Source organism: Leguminivora glycinivorella, chromosome 8 (genome assembly GCF_023078275.1).
Source record: "Leguminivora glycinivorella isolate SPB_JAAS2020 chromosome 8, LegGlyc_1.1, whole genome shotgun sequence".
In the NCBI taxonomy this organism is placed as follows: domain Eukaryota; kingdom Metazoa; phylum Arthropoda; class Insecta; order Lepidoptera; family Tortricidae; genus Leguminivora; species Leguminivora glycinivorella.
Genome location: NC_062978.1, coordinates 22,741,336 through 22,756,561, shown reverse-complemented (window position 1 = coordinate 22,756,561; position 15,226 = coordinate 22,741,336). Strand labels below are relative to the sequence as shown.

General features: G+C 40.5%; 1 protein-coding gene across 1 annotated transcript; it reads right to left on the bottom strand.

Annotated features, from left to right (window-relative positions):
• Positions 1-5,445: 5,445 nt before the first annotated feature.
• LOC125229248 lies at positions 5,446-10,022 on the bottom strand. Its single transcript, XM_048134066.1, has 2 exons — positions 9,060-10,022; positions 5,446-6,249 (listed from the first exon to the last, which is right to left on the bottom strand). Exons 1-2 carry the CDS (start codon positions 9,075-9,077, stop codon positions 5,674-5,676), a joined length of 594 nt encoding a protein of 197 aa, XP_047990023.1. The 5' UTR covers positions 9,078-10,022; the 3' UTR covers positions 5,446-5,673.
• Positions 10,023-15,226: the final 5,204 nt, after the last annotated feature.

Genomic DNA, 15,226 nt, shown 5'->3' with positions numbered 1-15,226 from the left:
ACTAAAACATTTTTGCTATCAAAAAGTCACCAACATGAAAACGGCTCACCAAATCTGTCAGGTGCAATGCATCGTCACCGTCAGCAGGACAGGAGCGTTCCTTCAACCAAGTCTCCACACCAACACCAACCGGACACGAAGTTAAACAGTTTAAGCGGCGTGCAGCATGCAGCTAAAGCAATAGTAGCGGCAGCAGATCTTCTTAGATCTTCTGTTTGCCATAGCAACTGTCCTGGAATTGTGTTTATATCGCATGAATACTAAGCAGTAATTTGTTTTCTATGGATGTGTGTTACGGCGCACCTACAGCAGAATTTTGACCACGTCTCAACAATCTTAAAAATATCAAAGTGCAAATAATATTGGTCGGAAAACAAACTAGGTAGTTAATATTTTCATGGCGTTGACTTCAACCTCGTACTTAGATACTGCATGATTTTAAACCTCGCTTATTCTTCACTTAACAATAACATTACTTTGAAAATTCCATTTCAACAACGTTTTTCTGGTACCTACTGGCCAATGGGACAGATTCAAGCCTCTGAACTCTTTAATCAGCAGCGGCAAGATATTTGACATCATATGTAAAATATAAACACATCTCTACTATGAAAAATACAGTTTAAAATCGAATGAGTAAATCAAACGTCAAAATGGTTAAAGGGTTAATTTTGAACGTAAATAAATTCATACATACTTCAAAATGGTGTCGATAATCGTGATGTGTTAAAGTCAGCGCGAAACCATATTCACGCGAGTAGTATGAGCAAGCAAGTAACCAAGCGAGGCTTGCATAGACTTTACTGTTGAGGGTTGCGCTAGTATCGTGGGAAAAACTAAATTTACTTATGCCTTAATGTAGAAATCAATAGCAATAGTATTTTGTTGCTGCACATGAAGCGAAGCTCACGAAATGGCAACCATTGTTGTAAGCATAGTTCTATGCATAGTTTACGGCGAAATATCGGTGAGAATTTTGTGATTTATTAATATAATCAAAGATTCTTGCCGCAACTTCCTGCAAAGCTGTCGTCAGTGTACCCCTAAATACACGTTAAAGTAGAACGAAACCTTCCCTTAATTACACCTCAAGAAGACGGACAGGTCTACGTGCGCTCATACGTTTGCTGGTGTTCGTGGGTCGTGTCTGTCTGATATACATCCAGGTGAATCCCGTGAAGGCCCGGGCTGCCGGAGGACACTACGCTCAAATAGGTTCACCTGTAATGTTAATTTTCATCCGAGCATGACAAGTTTTAGATGTAAGCACGAACACAGTTTGTAATGTCATGGATCATACCTGAACTGTAATTAAAATCTTAATTAGTTAACTTTTCTATTTAAAATATAACATCTATGTTTTGACAGTTGTTTACCAACATAACAGTTGCCAGGCAACTATGTTTGTAATCATGATTTGTCATGATGTAGGTACATGAAGGAAAAGGTTCGTAACCTTTTTAACTATAATAGGTCTATCATAGGTCTATAATGTACTAAATTATCGGAATTCATGGAAAATAAAATCCCTATCGTAAGAGTTTCACCTTTGGGACAATAAACAGCCGAATTTCGTATGTACCTGCTTGTCATCACATGCACATTTTTAGGAAGCCTCTGGTATCCTTCACCACCGTGGTAACCACCAAGAAGATGGAAAATGGAACTCAGTCAATTAATATTCTTTATATAAAACATGCAAGCATGCTAGAACTCACCGGATGTATGTTCATAAAATAGCTGATCCGTACATCTAGATGTAGCCTTACCATTACCAAGATATGCACAATGGTCCGTGCATGAAACAACTTATTTTTAAATGATTCTGTGGGAACAGGTCCAAGGGAGAGGTCTCGCAGATCGTGGTGCTTTGCCTCCGCCTTTTAACGACCACTTCTGATGTTGGAGGCTTAGATTAGAGCCTCATTAAAGAAATATACCAAAATATCTTAAAGAATGCAGTGCAGTTGACTGCGATACTTTCCAATTCAAATCTAACTGACCGTTCCTCTCAGGATGCCAACTCACCACGGCTGTCATTAATGTCATCTTAACCAGCCAGGAACTAATCCATTTAACAGCTGTTCGGGTCATATAAATAACAGACACTGTATCGCAGTCAAACACACTCAAGCATAGACTATTTCCATAGACTATATCTTGACATTCCAACATCCGCAGCCGTCATGCTGTGACAAACATAATTTTGACATGTAGCAAATTTATAGTGTAATTTTTATCATGAAATAAAGAAATCTAATCTAATCTAATCTAAATGATACTTAATTTAATTTAATTTAAAATGAAAAAGAAATATTTATTTTTCAAGTAGGCATATTACAATACGCTTATGTACGTCAAATAAAGCTACGCCGGCTCTAACCCTACGCCTCAGCCTCGAGAAGATTTCAGTCCCCCCTCAGTTGGGAGGGGGGTATCCACTATGGGACCGGCAAGAAACTTGGCGGGCCACTTTTCGTAATATTTTGACATTACATCGTATAATTAACATGCAACAAAGCATGCAAGATACAAAGTGAACATTAAATACCTATATACTTGTTTAACCCTGAGATCAGCATATACTATCGAAACGTCATAAGTACATACATCAGATTGATATTAATATGAGAGTGTTGCCATACATGCGAGGCCGCCCCGGATGTACGAAAGAAACGCCCCTGGCATTACACAAGGCCTAAAGAAAGACACCACTATAACCCACCATGCACCATGACTAACTGTATGGATACAGCGATTGGACGCTCACTATGGAGGCTGCGTATAATTCGAGCGACAAAAACAGTTTAATCGAATGGAATCAGTGTCAATAGCGCCTTAAGTATTAGTATAACAGAAATAAAATAAATAATTAAAAAATTAAAAACACGACTGCGGTTTTAAAGCGAACTGAAAAGATGAAAATAATCTTTAGATATGCTGGTCAGTTAACTTGATTAATATAAATTAGAATAATGAGTGTTTAGTCAGGTACATAAATAAGCTAAAGAAAAAGTTAATGCTCATGGAGGATATCGTGACCGTACCTAGATATTTTATTTCGATTGCAGTCGGGGGACAATGGACAAAAACCTGACAAGAAGGTCCCCCGACTGCAATCGAAATAAAATATCTAGGTACGGTCACGATATCCTCCATGAGCATTAACTTTTTCTTTAGCTTATTTATGTACCTGACTAAACACTCATTATTCTAATTTATATTAATCAAGTTAACTGACCAGCATATCTAAAGATTATTTTCATCTTTTCAGTTCGCTTTAAAACCGCAGTCGTGTTTTTAATTTTTTAATTATTTATTTTATTTCTTACATTTTAGTGACTACACAAACGAACCATAATTATTTTATTTAGGTCATAGTGTTGGCTCTTGATATTTTAGCATGAAAGGGTGTAGGTAACTTTATTTAACGGCATTCTCTTTTAGACGCTTGTACTTTTGTTCTGTGCTTTAAGCACTGACAACATACCTATTGCATAGCCATAAATCGGCTACGGAGGACAGAGAGAAAGGCACACCGTAACAACAACACTCTTTCTCTGCATTCCCACACAAACAGATCCTTCACTTGCCCGCAAAACTACAAATACTTACGCTTTATTTAACTAATACCTAGTTACCACGTAAAACTCAGCAGAATAGTAGTGACGCAGCCCTGGCCCGGCGTTGGACCGCGTACATGACCTCACTCGACTCTAACTATGAGGGCCTTCAACCACGTGCGTCGGGCTTCGCCCGACTCTATGTATGAGGGCGGCTTGGTCGCGCGGCCTTCAACCGAGTGCGTCGGGCTTCGTCCGACTCTACGTATGAGCCTTGGGCGCCCGTCCTTCAACCGAGTGCATCGGGCTTCATCCGACTCTATGTATGAGCCTTGGGCGCCCGGCCTTCAACCGAGTGCGTCGGGCTTCGTCCGACTCTACGTATGAGCCTTGGGCGCCCGTCCTTCAACCGAGTGCATCGGGCTTCATCCGACTCTATGTATGAGCCTTGGGCGCCCGGCCTTCAACCGAGTGCGTCGGGCTTCGCCCGACTCTATATATGAGGGCGCCTTGGGCGCCCGGCCTTCAACCGCGTGCGTCGGGCTTCGCCCGACTCTACGTATGGGGGCGCCTTGGGCGCCCGGCCTTCAACCGAGTGCGACGGGCTTCGCCCGACTCTATGTATGAGGGTGCCTTCGGCGTCCGGCCATGGACCGCGTGCGTCGGGCGTAGCAATGCACGGACGAGAAGTTTCCAAAGTTGCAGAACTTTCCTCATGAGAATTGTCGGTCCCTTCTGAGAATGTTCTCGAGAACGAGAATTTATCAGAATACTTAGTAACTTCGTAGTTTATACCATGATTTCGTCGGACTCAGCAAGTCAAGACGTAGTCCCGTGGTAGTACGCTGGCTTCGTATGCTGATGTTCTCAGGTTCGATCCTGACAGCGATCTTTTTTTTTTTTTTAATTTATTTTTTGACATGACCAAAGACAGGCATCAAGAAATCATCGTTCGGTACCTAATTTAAAAAAGTCTGGACTAAAACTGTGAAGTATGGAGATTAGAGGTACCTCTATTCTCCCTGCTGTGAAGTCTGAAAGTCGAAATGTTCCCTGAAGTATAGTGAGAATTTAAGCAACTTATTGGTAACTTATCACTTATCAACAAAATAGATTTATCTATTACAGATTTACAGTTATAACTGTAATAGACAATATTATATGTATAATAACATATAGTTTTATATTATGCCCATTTAAAATTTATTTCAGGTATATTCTCTCGTTTAAACAATAAATTTCATGTTGCAGGAATGTTCGGCGAACATTCTCAAGAATGTTTCCGTTTTTTGGGATGTTCTGCAATTTCCACATTACTAGTCGGGCGTCGCCTGATTCTAAGTATGAGGGCGCCGTCGGCGCCCGGTCTTGGACCGCGTGCGTCGGGCTTCGCACGACTCTAAGTATGAGGGCGCCTTCCGGCCTTCGGCCGCATGAAATTGGTCAATATGCTATCTCAGGCTCGGAATAAATGGCTTTGAATAGGTATAGAACTCTCAGATATTTAGAAACTTTTTAGAAAAATTAAAGGTAAGTAGTAGCTTCTTGAATCCATACAACAAATTATACGCGAGTCCCAGAAAACTACTAATTATTCCGCGTAACTGATGTTATTTACAAACGTTCCATCTATTGAACATCCGACCCTGGTATTGCTGAGCTCCTCGATCAGCCGATTGACATACAGGCTGAAGAGTCTAGGCGATGTTAGCCCGCCCTGCCTGACCCCACACTCCAGCCTATACTCATCGGATAGCGAGCCCGCCCACTTCACAACATTAGTTTGGTGACCGTACCAAAACCTGAGAAGTTCAACCAGCTCTCCGGGTAGAGACGTCTCTTCATACAGCTTTTGCCAGAGTATACTATAGGTGCTGTGTTCTAGACGTAGGTTTCTAAAGAAAACTCCAGATTTATAGAACACTGATGTGCTACGTTTAATGCTCGGACACAGACTGACATGGGTTACAACTACCCTCTATATGAAAACATAACAATTCCTCCACCAATAGTAAAGAAAGCTTAAAATTAAAATTAAAATATGACCTATCTAAGCATACTAATACATTAGAAAGGTTACACACTAACAAACATAGGCAGCAGTAGGTATTTATCTGTACACTGGGTTAGGATTGCGAGTGGCACGGATATTACGACGATCTGCATGCGTCATAGGGTCTAAGGGAGTCTCGGTACCCTCCGCCTCACCGTCTAGAAAAACATCATTCTGGGCCACCGATGTGGCAGCAGGCGGGACTATGGAGTCGGGGGGTACACCTTCCCGTGGTATCAGCGACTGGCAAGGCTCATCTAAATTATTTCCACTTTCAACTAAACTTGAGTCAGAGGTCTGGCCTTCAATCGCTGGAGGTGACACTGCATCATGACTTGGAGATAACGACTCGTTGATTGTTATTTCCAGGTCAGATGAAATATCTTGGGTATCACTAGTAGTACCTACGCTATTATTACCTTTATACAACAGTAACTGATCTACATGTTTCTTAACTAATATATTTAAATCTATTATACGAACTAAGTACATTTTATTACCTATAAGTTTTTGTATACAACCTTTTTTCCATACGTGCTTATTTCCGTTACTAAATATATGTTTAACTAACACCTGATCTCCTTCCACAAAACACACCTTGCGCCGCCCTCCATAGTTCTTAGTTTGTGAGATCTGTTTAAAACAAACATTTTGGTTAGCTTCGGATGATAACGACATGTTAGGTGATTGTGAGTGTGATGAGTCATAGTTGTTGTCTAGCGACGCGTTATCGCGATGCAACAGATCGAGACGACAGCGGAGCGAGCGCCCAAGCATCAGCTGTGCGGGCGAAAAACCGGTTGTGCAATGAACGGAGTTTCTTATATTAAATAACAGCTGATGTATTCGCCTGGAGACAGGCTCCGTGTTGCTATTCGCCATTATTATTTTTATACCTCTTTTCAAAAAACCAATACTATTTTCTACTTGGCCGTTCGACTGCGGATGGTAGGGGGGGCTAGTCAAATGTTTTATGCCGTTTGCTACGCAGTAAACTTCCATTTCTTTCGAACAAAAATTCGCTGCGTTATCGGATACTAAAACCTGCATTAATCCAAATCTACTATTTACTTCTACCAACCTATCAATGATCGCTTTTGTTTCCGTTGATTTCATTAGAAAACATTCGACCCATTTAGAGTGTGCATCAATGATTGCCAAAAATTTCGTTCCTTCAACTGAAAACATGTCCATATGCACACGACTCCAAGGTCGTTTAGGGTAAGGCCACACGGCAAGCGGTGCGCGCGGCGGGGTCTTACGCATTGCGTTACAAATACTACAAGAACCTATCTTTTGTTCTATGTGTTTGTCAATATCGGGCCACCACATTCGTGATCGGGCTTCGGTCTTTGTTTTGACGACGCCGAAATGTGAACTATGTAACTCGTCTAACATTTTTTCGCGAAGCTCCCGTGGAATTATTAATTTGTGACCCCTTAGAATGCACCCATTTTCGACATGAAGCTCAAACCTACATTTAAAGTACGGTTTCAAAGTTTCATTTTTTATTTTGCGCGGCCACCCATTTATGACGTACCGTTTAACCTCATTGAGATTACTATCAGCTGTGGTCGCCTCTCTTACCTCTGATAACGTAATCGGCCTGAGCATGTTATCCGTAAAGTAATTAACGTATAAGCACGTATCTACGAGCTCACTATCACATTGTTCAACCCTTGATGAATAACTGGATATCGAGCGCGAAAGAAAATCCGCGATGTTTTGTTCGCTTTTTATATACTCAATATTAAAATTGTAACTTGATAAAAACAATGCGTATCGCTGTAAACGATTTGCAGCCATTTCCGGTATGCCCTTTTTATCGCCAAAAATAGTAATAAGTGGTTTATGATCCGTTCGTAAGACAAATGGCACGTCACGGCCATACAAGTAGTGATGGAATTTTTTTACCGCAAACACTAAGCTCGCAGCCTCCTTTTGTATTTGAGCGTAATTACACTCTGCTTTTGAAAGTGACCGTGAAGCGTAAGCCACTACGCGCTCCTCGCCAGAGGGCTGCGTCTGTGATAAGACCGCCCCGAGGCCGGCGGGCCCTGCGTCAGCTGTCACTATCGTCACTAACTCGGGGTTGTAGTGCGCGAGAACCCTTTCGGAACCCATCTCCTCCTTAATACTTTTAAACGCTTTTCCTTGTTCTTCCCCCCACTCCCACTTTACGTCATTTTTTAAAAGTGAATACAAAGGCTTTAAAACGCTGGAAGTGTTAGGCACAAAACATCTGTAATAATTGACTAAGCCCAGGAAAGACTTAAGTTCTGTAACATTCTTTGGAGGCGTACACTTTAAAATGGCTTCAACTTTCTTTGGTGACTTATGCAATCCGTGTTTATCAATGATGAAACCGAGATATTCGACTGATTTTTTAAATAGATCACACTTCTCGCGTTTTAATCGTAACCCGGCATCCTCTAACCTACTTAAAACCTGTTCTAGCCTTTTTATATGAATATCGCGGTTTTCTCCGGTCACCAATATATCGTCAATAAATATACAAACGCCGTCTATGTCACCTAGTACGCTTTCAAGCGTCTGTTGAAAAATATAAGGCGCGTTCGTGAGTCCAAACACTAAACGGTTATAGCGAAATAAACCCTTATGCGTATTTATGCAAGTTAAGTTACGCGACTCGTCCAATTCCAGCTGATTGTACGCCCTAGACAGGTCAAGTTTTGAGAACTCTTCCCCTCCATATAGCTTAGCAAACAAATCCTCAATACGTGGAACCGGATAGTTATCAACATATAACGCCTTATTTAACGTAACCGAATAGTCCCCACAGATCCTAATATTTCCGTCGGCGCGCAACACGGGCACTATCGGCGTAGCGACATCGGCGTGGTCTACTTTCTCAAGGATCCCCAAATCTACTAAACGCTGAATCTCAGCTTCTATTTTACCTTTTAATGGCAATGGCACAGGGCGAGGCTTGAAAAACTTCAATGGCATGTCCGGTTTAACCTTAAGAGTGACTTTATATTTATTAAAACACCCCAGTTCGTCTGTGAATAACTTAGAATATTTAGTCATGATTTTAGAGCCTAAGTCATCTCCTACTATATTGTTAACGTTTTGTCTACAAATTTGTAAACGAAATGCTCTAAAAAAATCGCGCCCCAATAAAGTAGGTCGATCCTCGCTCTCCACACAAACATAGAACATAACCTGGTTAGTTTCCCCATCGTAGGTGACGGGTAAGCTAACGGTACCCTTAAGTGCCAGCTTACTTTTATTATAGCACCTTAATACGAGCTTCGGCGACTTTAACTCATATTCTGAGAAATACCTATCGTAGATGTCGTGGGGCATTAGTGACACTGCGCTCCCACAGTCAATCTCGCAACTAATAGGCTCGCTCGCTATCGTAACGATCTGTACCATCGGTTCACCATAAACTGTAACAATACTGTAAACACTCTCACCTTGAATGATATCGTCATCCTCCTCTGCTACAAAATAATTCCTTCGCACTTTGGTTTTACACATTCGCTTTAAATGTCCTTTTTGTTTACACTTTTGACATGTATAGTTAATAAAACGACACTGATCCTTTGTATGATTTTTATAGCCGCAAACTTCACAACTTTCCAAGTTACTACGAGGGTTACGTTGCGCGCGCGACGTGTTGACGGCAAACACTGGAGTTTCGGGTACCGCGGGTTGTGTTTTTTGCAACGCTATTCGCGCGCACCGCACACTTTGCGCTAATTCTAATGCCTTGCTAAACGTTAAAGTGTCAACGCTCTCGGCAAATAACTTTTCTTTTTCTTTTACATTTTCCAACCCTAAGACAAACCTGTCGCGTAATACACTGTCCAACTCCGTTTTAAAACCACAGTACTGGGCCAGGCTACGCACTCGTGCGGCCCAATCTGGCAACTCTTCACCCGGTCGCTGTTCAGCCTTATAAAAAGTGTAGCGTTCAGCAAATGTACTCTTCTTTGGCGTAAAATGCGTATCCAGATGTTGTAACAAAACCTTGTATTCTACGCTGTCAACTTCCTTTGGCGCCACTAAGTCTCGAAGAATGCGGTAGGTATCTTCCGATAAGGCCGACAATAACACGGCACGGCGTTTCACTTCTGACTTGTCTGTTGTTTCCGTAATATCATTAACAGTGCAGAATTGAAACAATCTGCTCCTGAAGATACTCCATTCGTGAATCCGATGGTCAAAATTGAGACTGCCGCCGAACATTACATTTGCACTTGATGTAGTCATTTTTTCCAACCAATTAATTGAAAAAAACGTTCTCTGCACACGTAGATATCGATCTCGTCGCCAATTGCTGTGTTCTAGACGTAGGTTTCTAAAGAAAACTCCAGATTTATAGAACACTGATGTGCTACGTTTAATGCTCGGACACAGACTGACATGGGTTACAACTACCCTCTATATGAAAACATAACAATAGGACACCAGATCGAAGGCCTTCGAGAGGTCAAGAAAACACGCAAAAACTGGTGTTTTCCTGTCCGTGTAGTATCGGACAGTGTGCTTAAGACATAGGACTGCTGTCTCAGTGGATAAGCCCGTGCGAAACCCGAATTGTGCATCATGAAGAACTGTATGCTTTTCCAACTGCTTGTCCAGCACACTGTCCAATACCTTTGCTACAATGGTAGCCAACGAAATGGGCCTATAGTTTTTAATATCCGCGGTGTCTCCTGTGCGATTTTTTATGATTGGTACCACCACAGTCCTCATCATATCACTAGATATATAAGTATGGCTGACACAGAAGGTGAAGAGCATGGCGAGAACTCTAGGTAAGTGTACCCCTGCATGCTGCAGGTGCTCTATGCTGAGGGAGTCGTACCCTGGTGACTTTCCTCGCGTCATGTTCTTCACCACCGATGCCACCTCCTCCGCTGTAATTCTCACTAAAGGCCCCGAAGGTACACAGCTTGTCGGAAAAGATACTTGATCATTCACAGGAGATTCAACCTTAAAATGTTTTTTAAATAAATCGGCTATCTTATTAGGCTCGCTAACACCCTCAATACTCACTGGAAGGCCCGCCCTAGGCTTCAATTTATTGGTATGCTTCCAGAAATTTTTAAAATGGTTATTAGAATGGTGTGTAGCTATGATGTCCATTTTTATTTGCTCTGCATTGTTCTGACACCATTTCAATTTTTCTCTGAAAGCTTTCCGAGTTTCCACCATGTTCACATAGGCAACCCCGGAACGTGGCTTTCCACTCATGACCCAGTTTTGAAACCCAAGCCGAGCCTGCGCGTGAACTTGACGCACATGTTTGTTCCATCCCACCACGTGACGCTTTTTATTAGGGTTCCGTAGTCACTAGGAACCCTTATAGTTTCGCCATGTCTGTCTGTCCGTCCGTCCGTCCGTCCGTCCGTCCGTCCGTCCGTCCGTCCGTCCGCGGATAATCTCAGTAACCGTTAGCACTAGAAAGCTGAAATTTAGTACCAACATGTATATCAATTACGCTGACAAAGTGCAAAAATAAAAAATGGAAAAAAATGTTTTATTAGGGTACCCCCCCCTACATGTAAAGTAGGGGCTGATTTTTTTTTAATTCCAACCCCAACGTGTAATATATTGTTGGATAGGTATTTAAAAATGAATAAGGGTTTACTAAGATCGTTTTTTGATAATATTAATATTTTAGGAAATAATCGCTCCTAAAGGGAAAAAAAGTGCGTCCCCCCCCTCCCTCTAACTTTTGAACCATATGGTTAAAAAATATGAAAAAAATCACAAAAGTAGAACTTTATAAAGACTTTCTAGGAAAATTGTTTTGAACTTCATAGGTTCAGTAGTTTTTGAGAAAAATACGGAAAACTACGGAACCCTACACTGAGCGTGGCCCGACACGCGCTTGGCCGGTTTTTATTGGAACTCTTGTCAACAAAACTGAAACTGGCAGCCCCCTCCAAAATATTAATTACATTTGCGTATAATTTGTCAATATATAACCTATGCTCAATATTAGTACATTTTCTGTCACTACATTCGGTAAATTCAATTGGAAAATCAATATATTTTAATTTATCATTGCAATAATTTTGATATAATGTTAATTGTGCTGAGTCACGGTCTCCCCGGGTCCATATTGGCTCATATAAAATGATTTATTATAAAATTATTGTTTATACCGATTTGTGCTCCGAATGATCATTTCTCATAATTTTACTTATCATAATTTTGTTTCATTATTATCAATAGTACTACTATCACTGTTCATAATAATCATTTAGCCGAAAATTTTCAATCATAAATTTTATACAAATATTTAATAACATTCATAATTTTGTGTTTAAGAAAATCGTTCATCATAAAATTATTTAAAAAGTTTTGGGGAAGTTCTATGAAAAGCTTGTGCCATTTATAGAAGCGCGCTTGGAGCAGTTGGAGCTTTTACAGTGACATATAGAATTTGCATTAAAAAGTCGTTTCTGGTTTGCTCACGGTCAACCTAACACGCTCCTCCTCGCTACGCTCGTCGTCGCACCTAACTGGATTGTCACATGTGATTTTTGTTCTGTTAACAATAATATAACGATAAATTATATTACTCGCAATCGTTATGATCAATAAGTATATAAACATTAACATTAGTATAAAATGTATTTATGATGAATGACATTATGAACAATAGTTATTAACATAAAATTGTTATAAATAATGATCATTATAATGTAAAATTGTATGAGAAACATTTTCGGACTACCAATAATCTATATACCAATTTTATATGAACTTTGGCGCACCCGGTCTCCCCATATAATTCTATTACATAATTTATCATTTATCACATTTATTACTATTATTTCTAATTAAATTTAAATTACAAACTAATTCTAATGGATGATGGTCCGACCAGTACACGTCATAATGTATATTTACACTGCGTATTATCCTCCGTGCCGCTTCAGACACAACACAGTGATCCAGCCAGCTTTTAGCGCCATTAATATCACTAACGTAGGTGTAATTATCTGAGGTCACTCCTAGAATGTCTATGTCCGCACATTGCCATCGAACCTCCTCGCAAAAATCTAGTAACTCCTTACCGAATCGCCTGCCAGGGTGAGCGTTGAAGTCCCCTAAAATGAAGACGTCATCTATCTGGTACTCTTCCACTATTGCAGCGATTTCACCCAGGCATTCCGTAAATTCAGTAAGAGTTTCAGCTGAGTCGACGGGCATGTAAACCGAGAATACTAAGAACGCACGTTCCGATAACACTATTTTTACCGCAGCGACTCGCGCACTTTTGCATTGCACAACAGATACCGATGTAAACAAACATTTACGCCACAATAACGCCACGCCGCCGTACGGCCTACCGCGTAAGATTCCAGCTCCCGTATCCACCGCCGACTTCCCGGTGTACTCGAACTCGTCGTCAATGGATCCTAGAAACGGTATATCCTCGGGGAGCAGCCAGTGCTCCTGTATGGCTACTAGGTCCGCCGAGCGGCATAACTGTCTTACACATTCAACGGAACGAGTAATAGACCTACAATTAAAGCTTACAAATTTAATGTTATCGTTTCCTCTTTTAAGACCTTGATCCATTAAAATTATTATTACTTATATTTATCCTGTCATGCGCTTTTCCAGTGCTATTGTTATGGTTATACACATCTCTATTGAAATAAACAAACCGCCGAAACCGTATTCCCTCTGGCCACAAGCGATCGTCCAAGAACAAGGATAGTTTGGTGTGTGGTACAAATATTTTATAATTATGCGTCATAGCGTTTTTGTTTTTGGGTATTTATTTTCTTGAGGTCCACGACCACCCCTGTTTCCTCCTGAATATATTCAATAATGTCATCACCTGTGGTTTGCTTGTCAACTTTGTTTATAAATAACAACACACACACTTACACTACACACACTACACACTACACACTACACACTACACTTTGTTCTACGGCTTTAAACTTTCCATGTAGCTTAACCGCCGCTTTACCTTCAGATACTATCAAGCGACTTTTCCTTGTTTTTTTTTACGACTTTTGTCCACTTCTCCTTACAATTAGATGTAAGCTCATTTTTCTCGCTACACACATCAGCATTTAATATTTCCGCCTCCGCTTGTAGCTCGGGCCGCACGCCATCTGCAGGTGCTGATTCTCGCTCCTCCTCGCACGGCGCAACTTGCCTGTGCGCATTATCGGTTGTTGCCGTCTCTTTCAGTCCGCGCGCATCTAATTGTCGCTCAGGTGTATGGGAGTTCCGTTGGAGTGAAGGAGATATTATTCCACTAGTTGATGCGTCAGGCCCGCGCTCGGGCTTATCAGTTGTTTGCTTGTTGCCGTTCGGCGTGCTGCTGCTACCCGCTGTCATGTGCTCCGTAAACGGGGGTAGGCCGTATGGACCACTATTTAAATAAAAACTGTCCTTTATACCGCCACCACCCCGTTTTCGGTTTACATTTAAATCGTAGTTATTCATAAGTGAGCCTTGTTTTAAATTAAACACTTCGGTTCTAATGTCGTTCAGCTACTGTTCTGTTACAAAAGTGGTCTTTATGCTACTAATCTCATTTTTAAGTATCATTATATCTTTTAATAGCCTAGTACAATCAATATGATCGAATGTCAGTGGTGGCAAACGGTGCAAGTCTCTGGCCACAAATGTTGGCAGCTCATCGGGATCTGTTTTTCTAAATATCGAAATCACGTCGTTGATTTTATCATTACGTTGACCCTTCTGTACAATTGGTTCACTGGCCTTCCCCATTGTAATGATTATTAGGATTAATATCTTATCAAATATTCTAACTATGCATTAAATATGGTCTGTATCAAGTTTAGGTTATCATGACTGATCATATAAATCAGGGTCATTTATCGATAACATGTTTTAAAGTAATAGAAACTTATCCATAAATACGTATTAGGGTTATACCAAAGATAATATGATACCGTATAAAATGAGAGAAAAATATACCTACCACGGAATCATCAAGAAAAAAATATGTCGTCACTCGATCCTTTGGGTTGATAGACGTTTGGTTGACTATAACGATAGGTATTTAGCAATTTTAAAACGTAACAGTTAAGGCATATGGGTCAAATAGTTAGAACTGATATTCTAAATCCCATGTCGAGAGATCTGATGGTAATGTGACTACACCTATAGTATCCAATCTCTTTGTGTGTCACACTGAAAGGGTAGGACAGATGGCACCACTCCGAAGTGTAGAAAAAAACATTGAAAAGTTTATGTAATTTGACATAGATGGCTGGTCTTAGTGCAAGAAATAAAAATATCAATGATGAAAAATTTAAATTGAATACAAACATCTCTGGTGATAAATGATTTGGGATTACAATGACGATTTTCCTTAAGCGGATATAATGCATGTTGTATTTCCTTAAATTGAATCATTGTGGTAAATATATCTGACGTTAGTTCATATTCATTATTAATTCGAGAGAATATTGTAAAATACACTTCGATAATAACTTCACAGTGACAGTTTGTGTAAAACCCCATTCGGTAAAAGAGTTCTGTGTTATAATCATCGAACCAACACTGTAAATAATGTATGTGTAAGTATTTTTGAAGTTAATCATTAACACTAGTATTTCTTATAAACTGA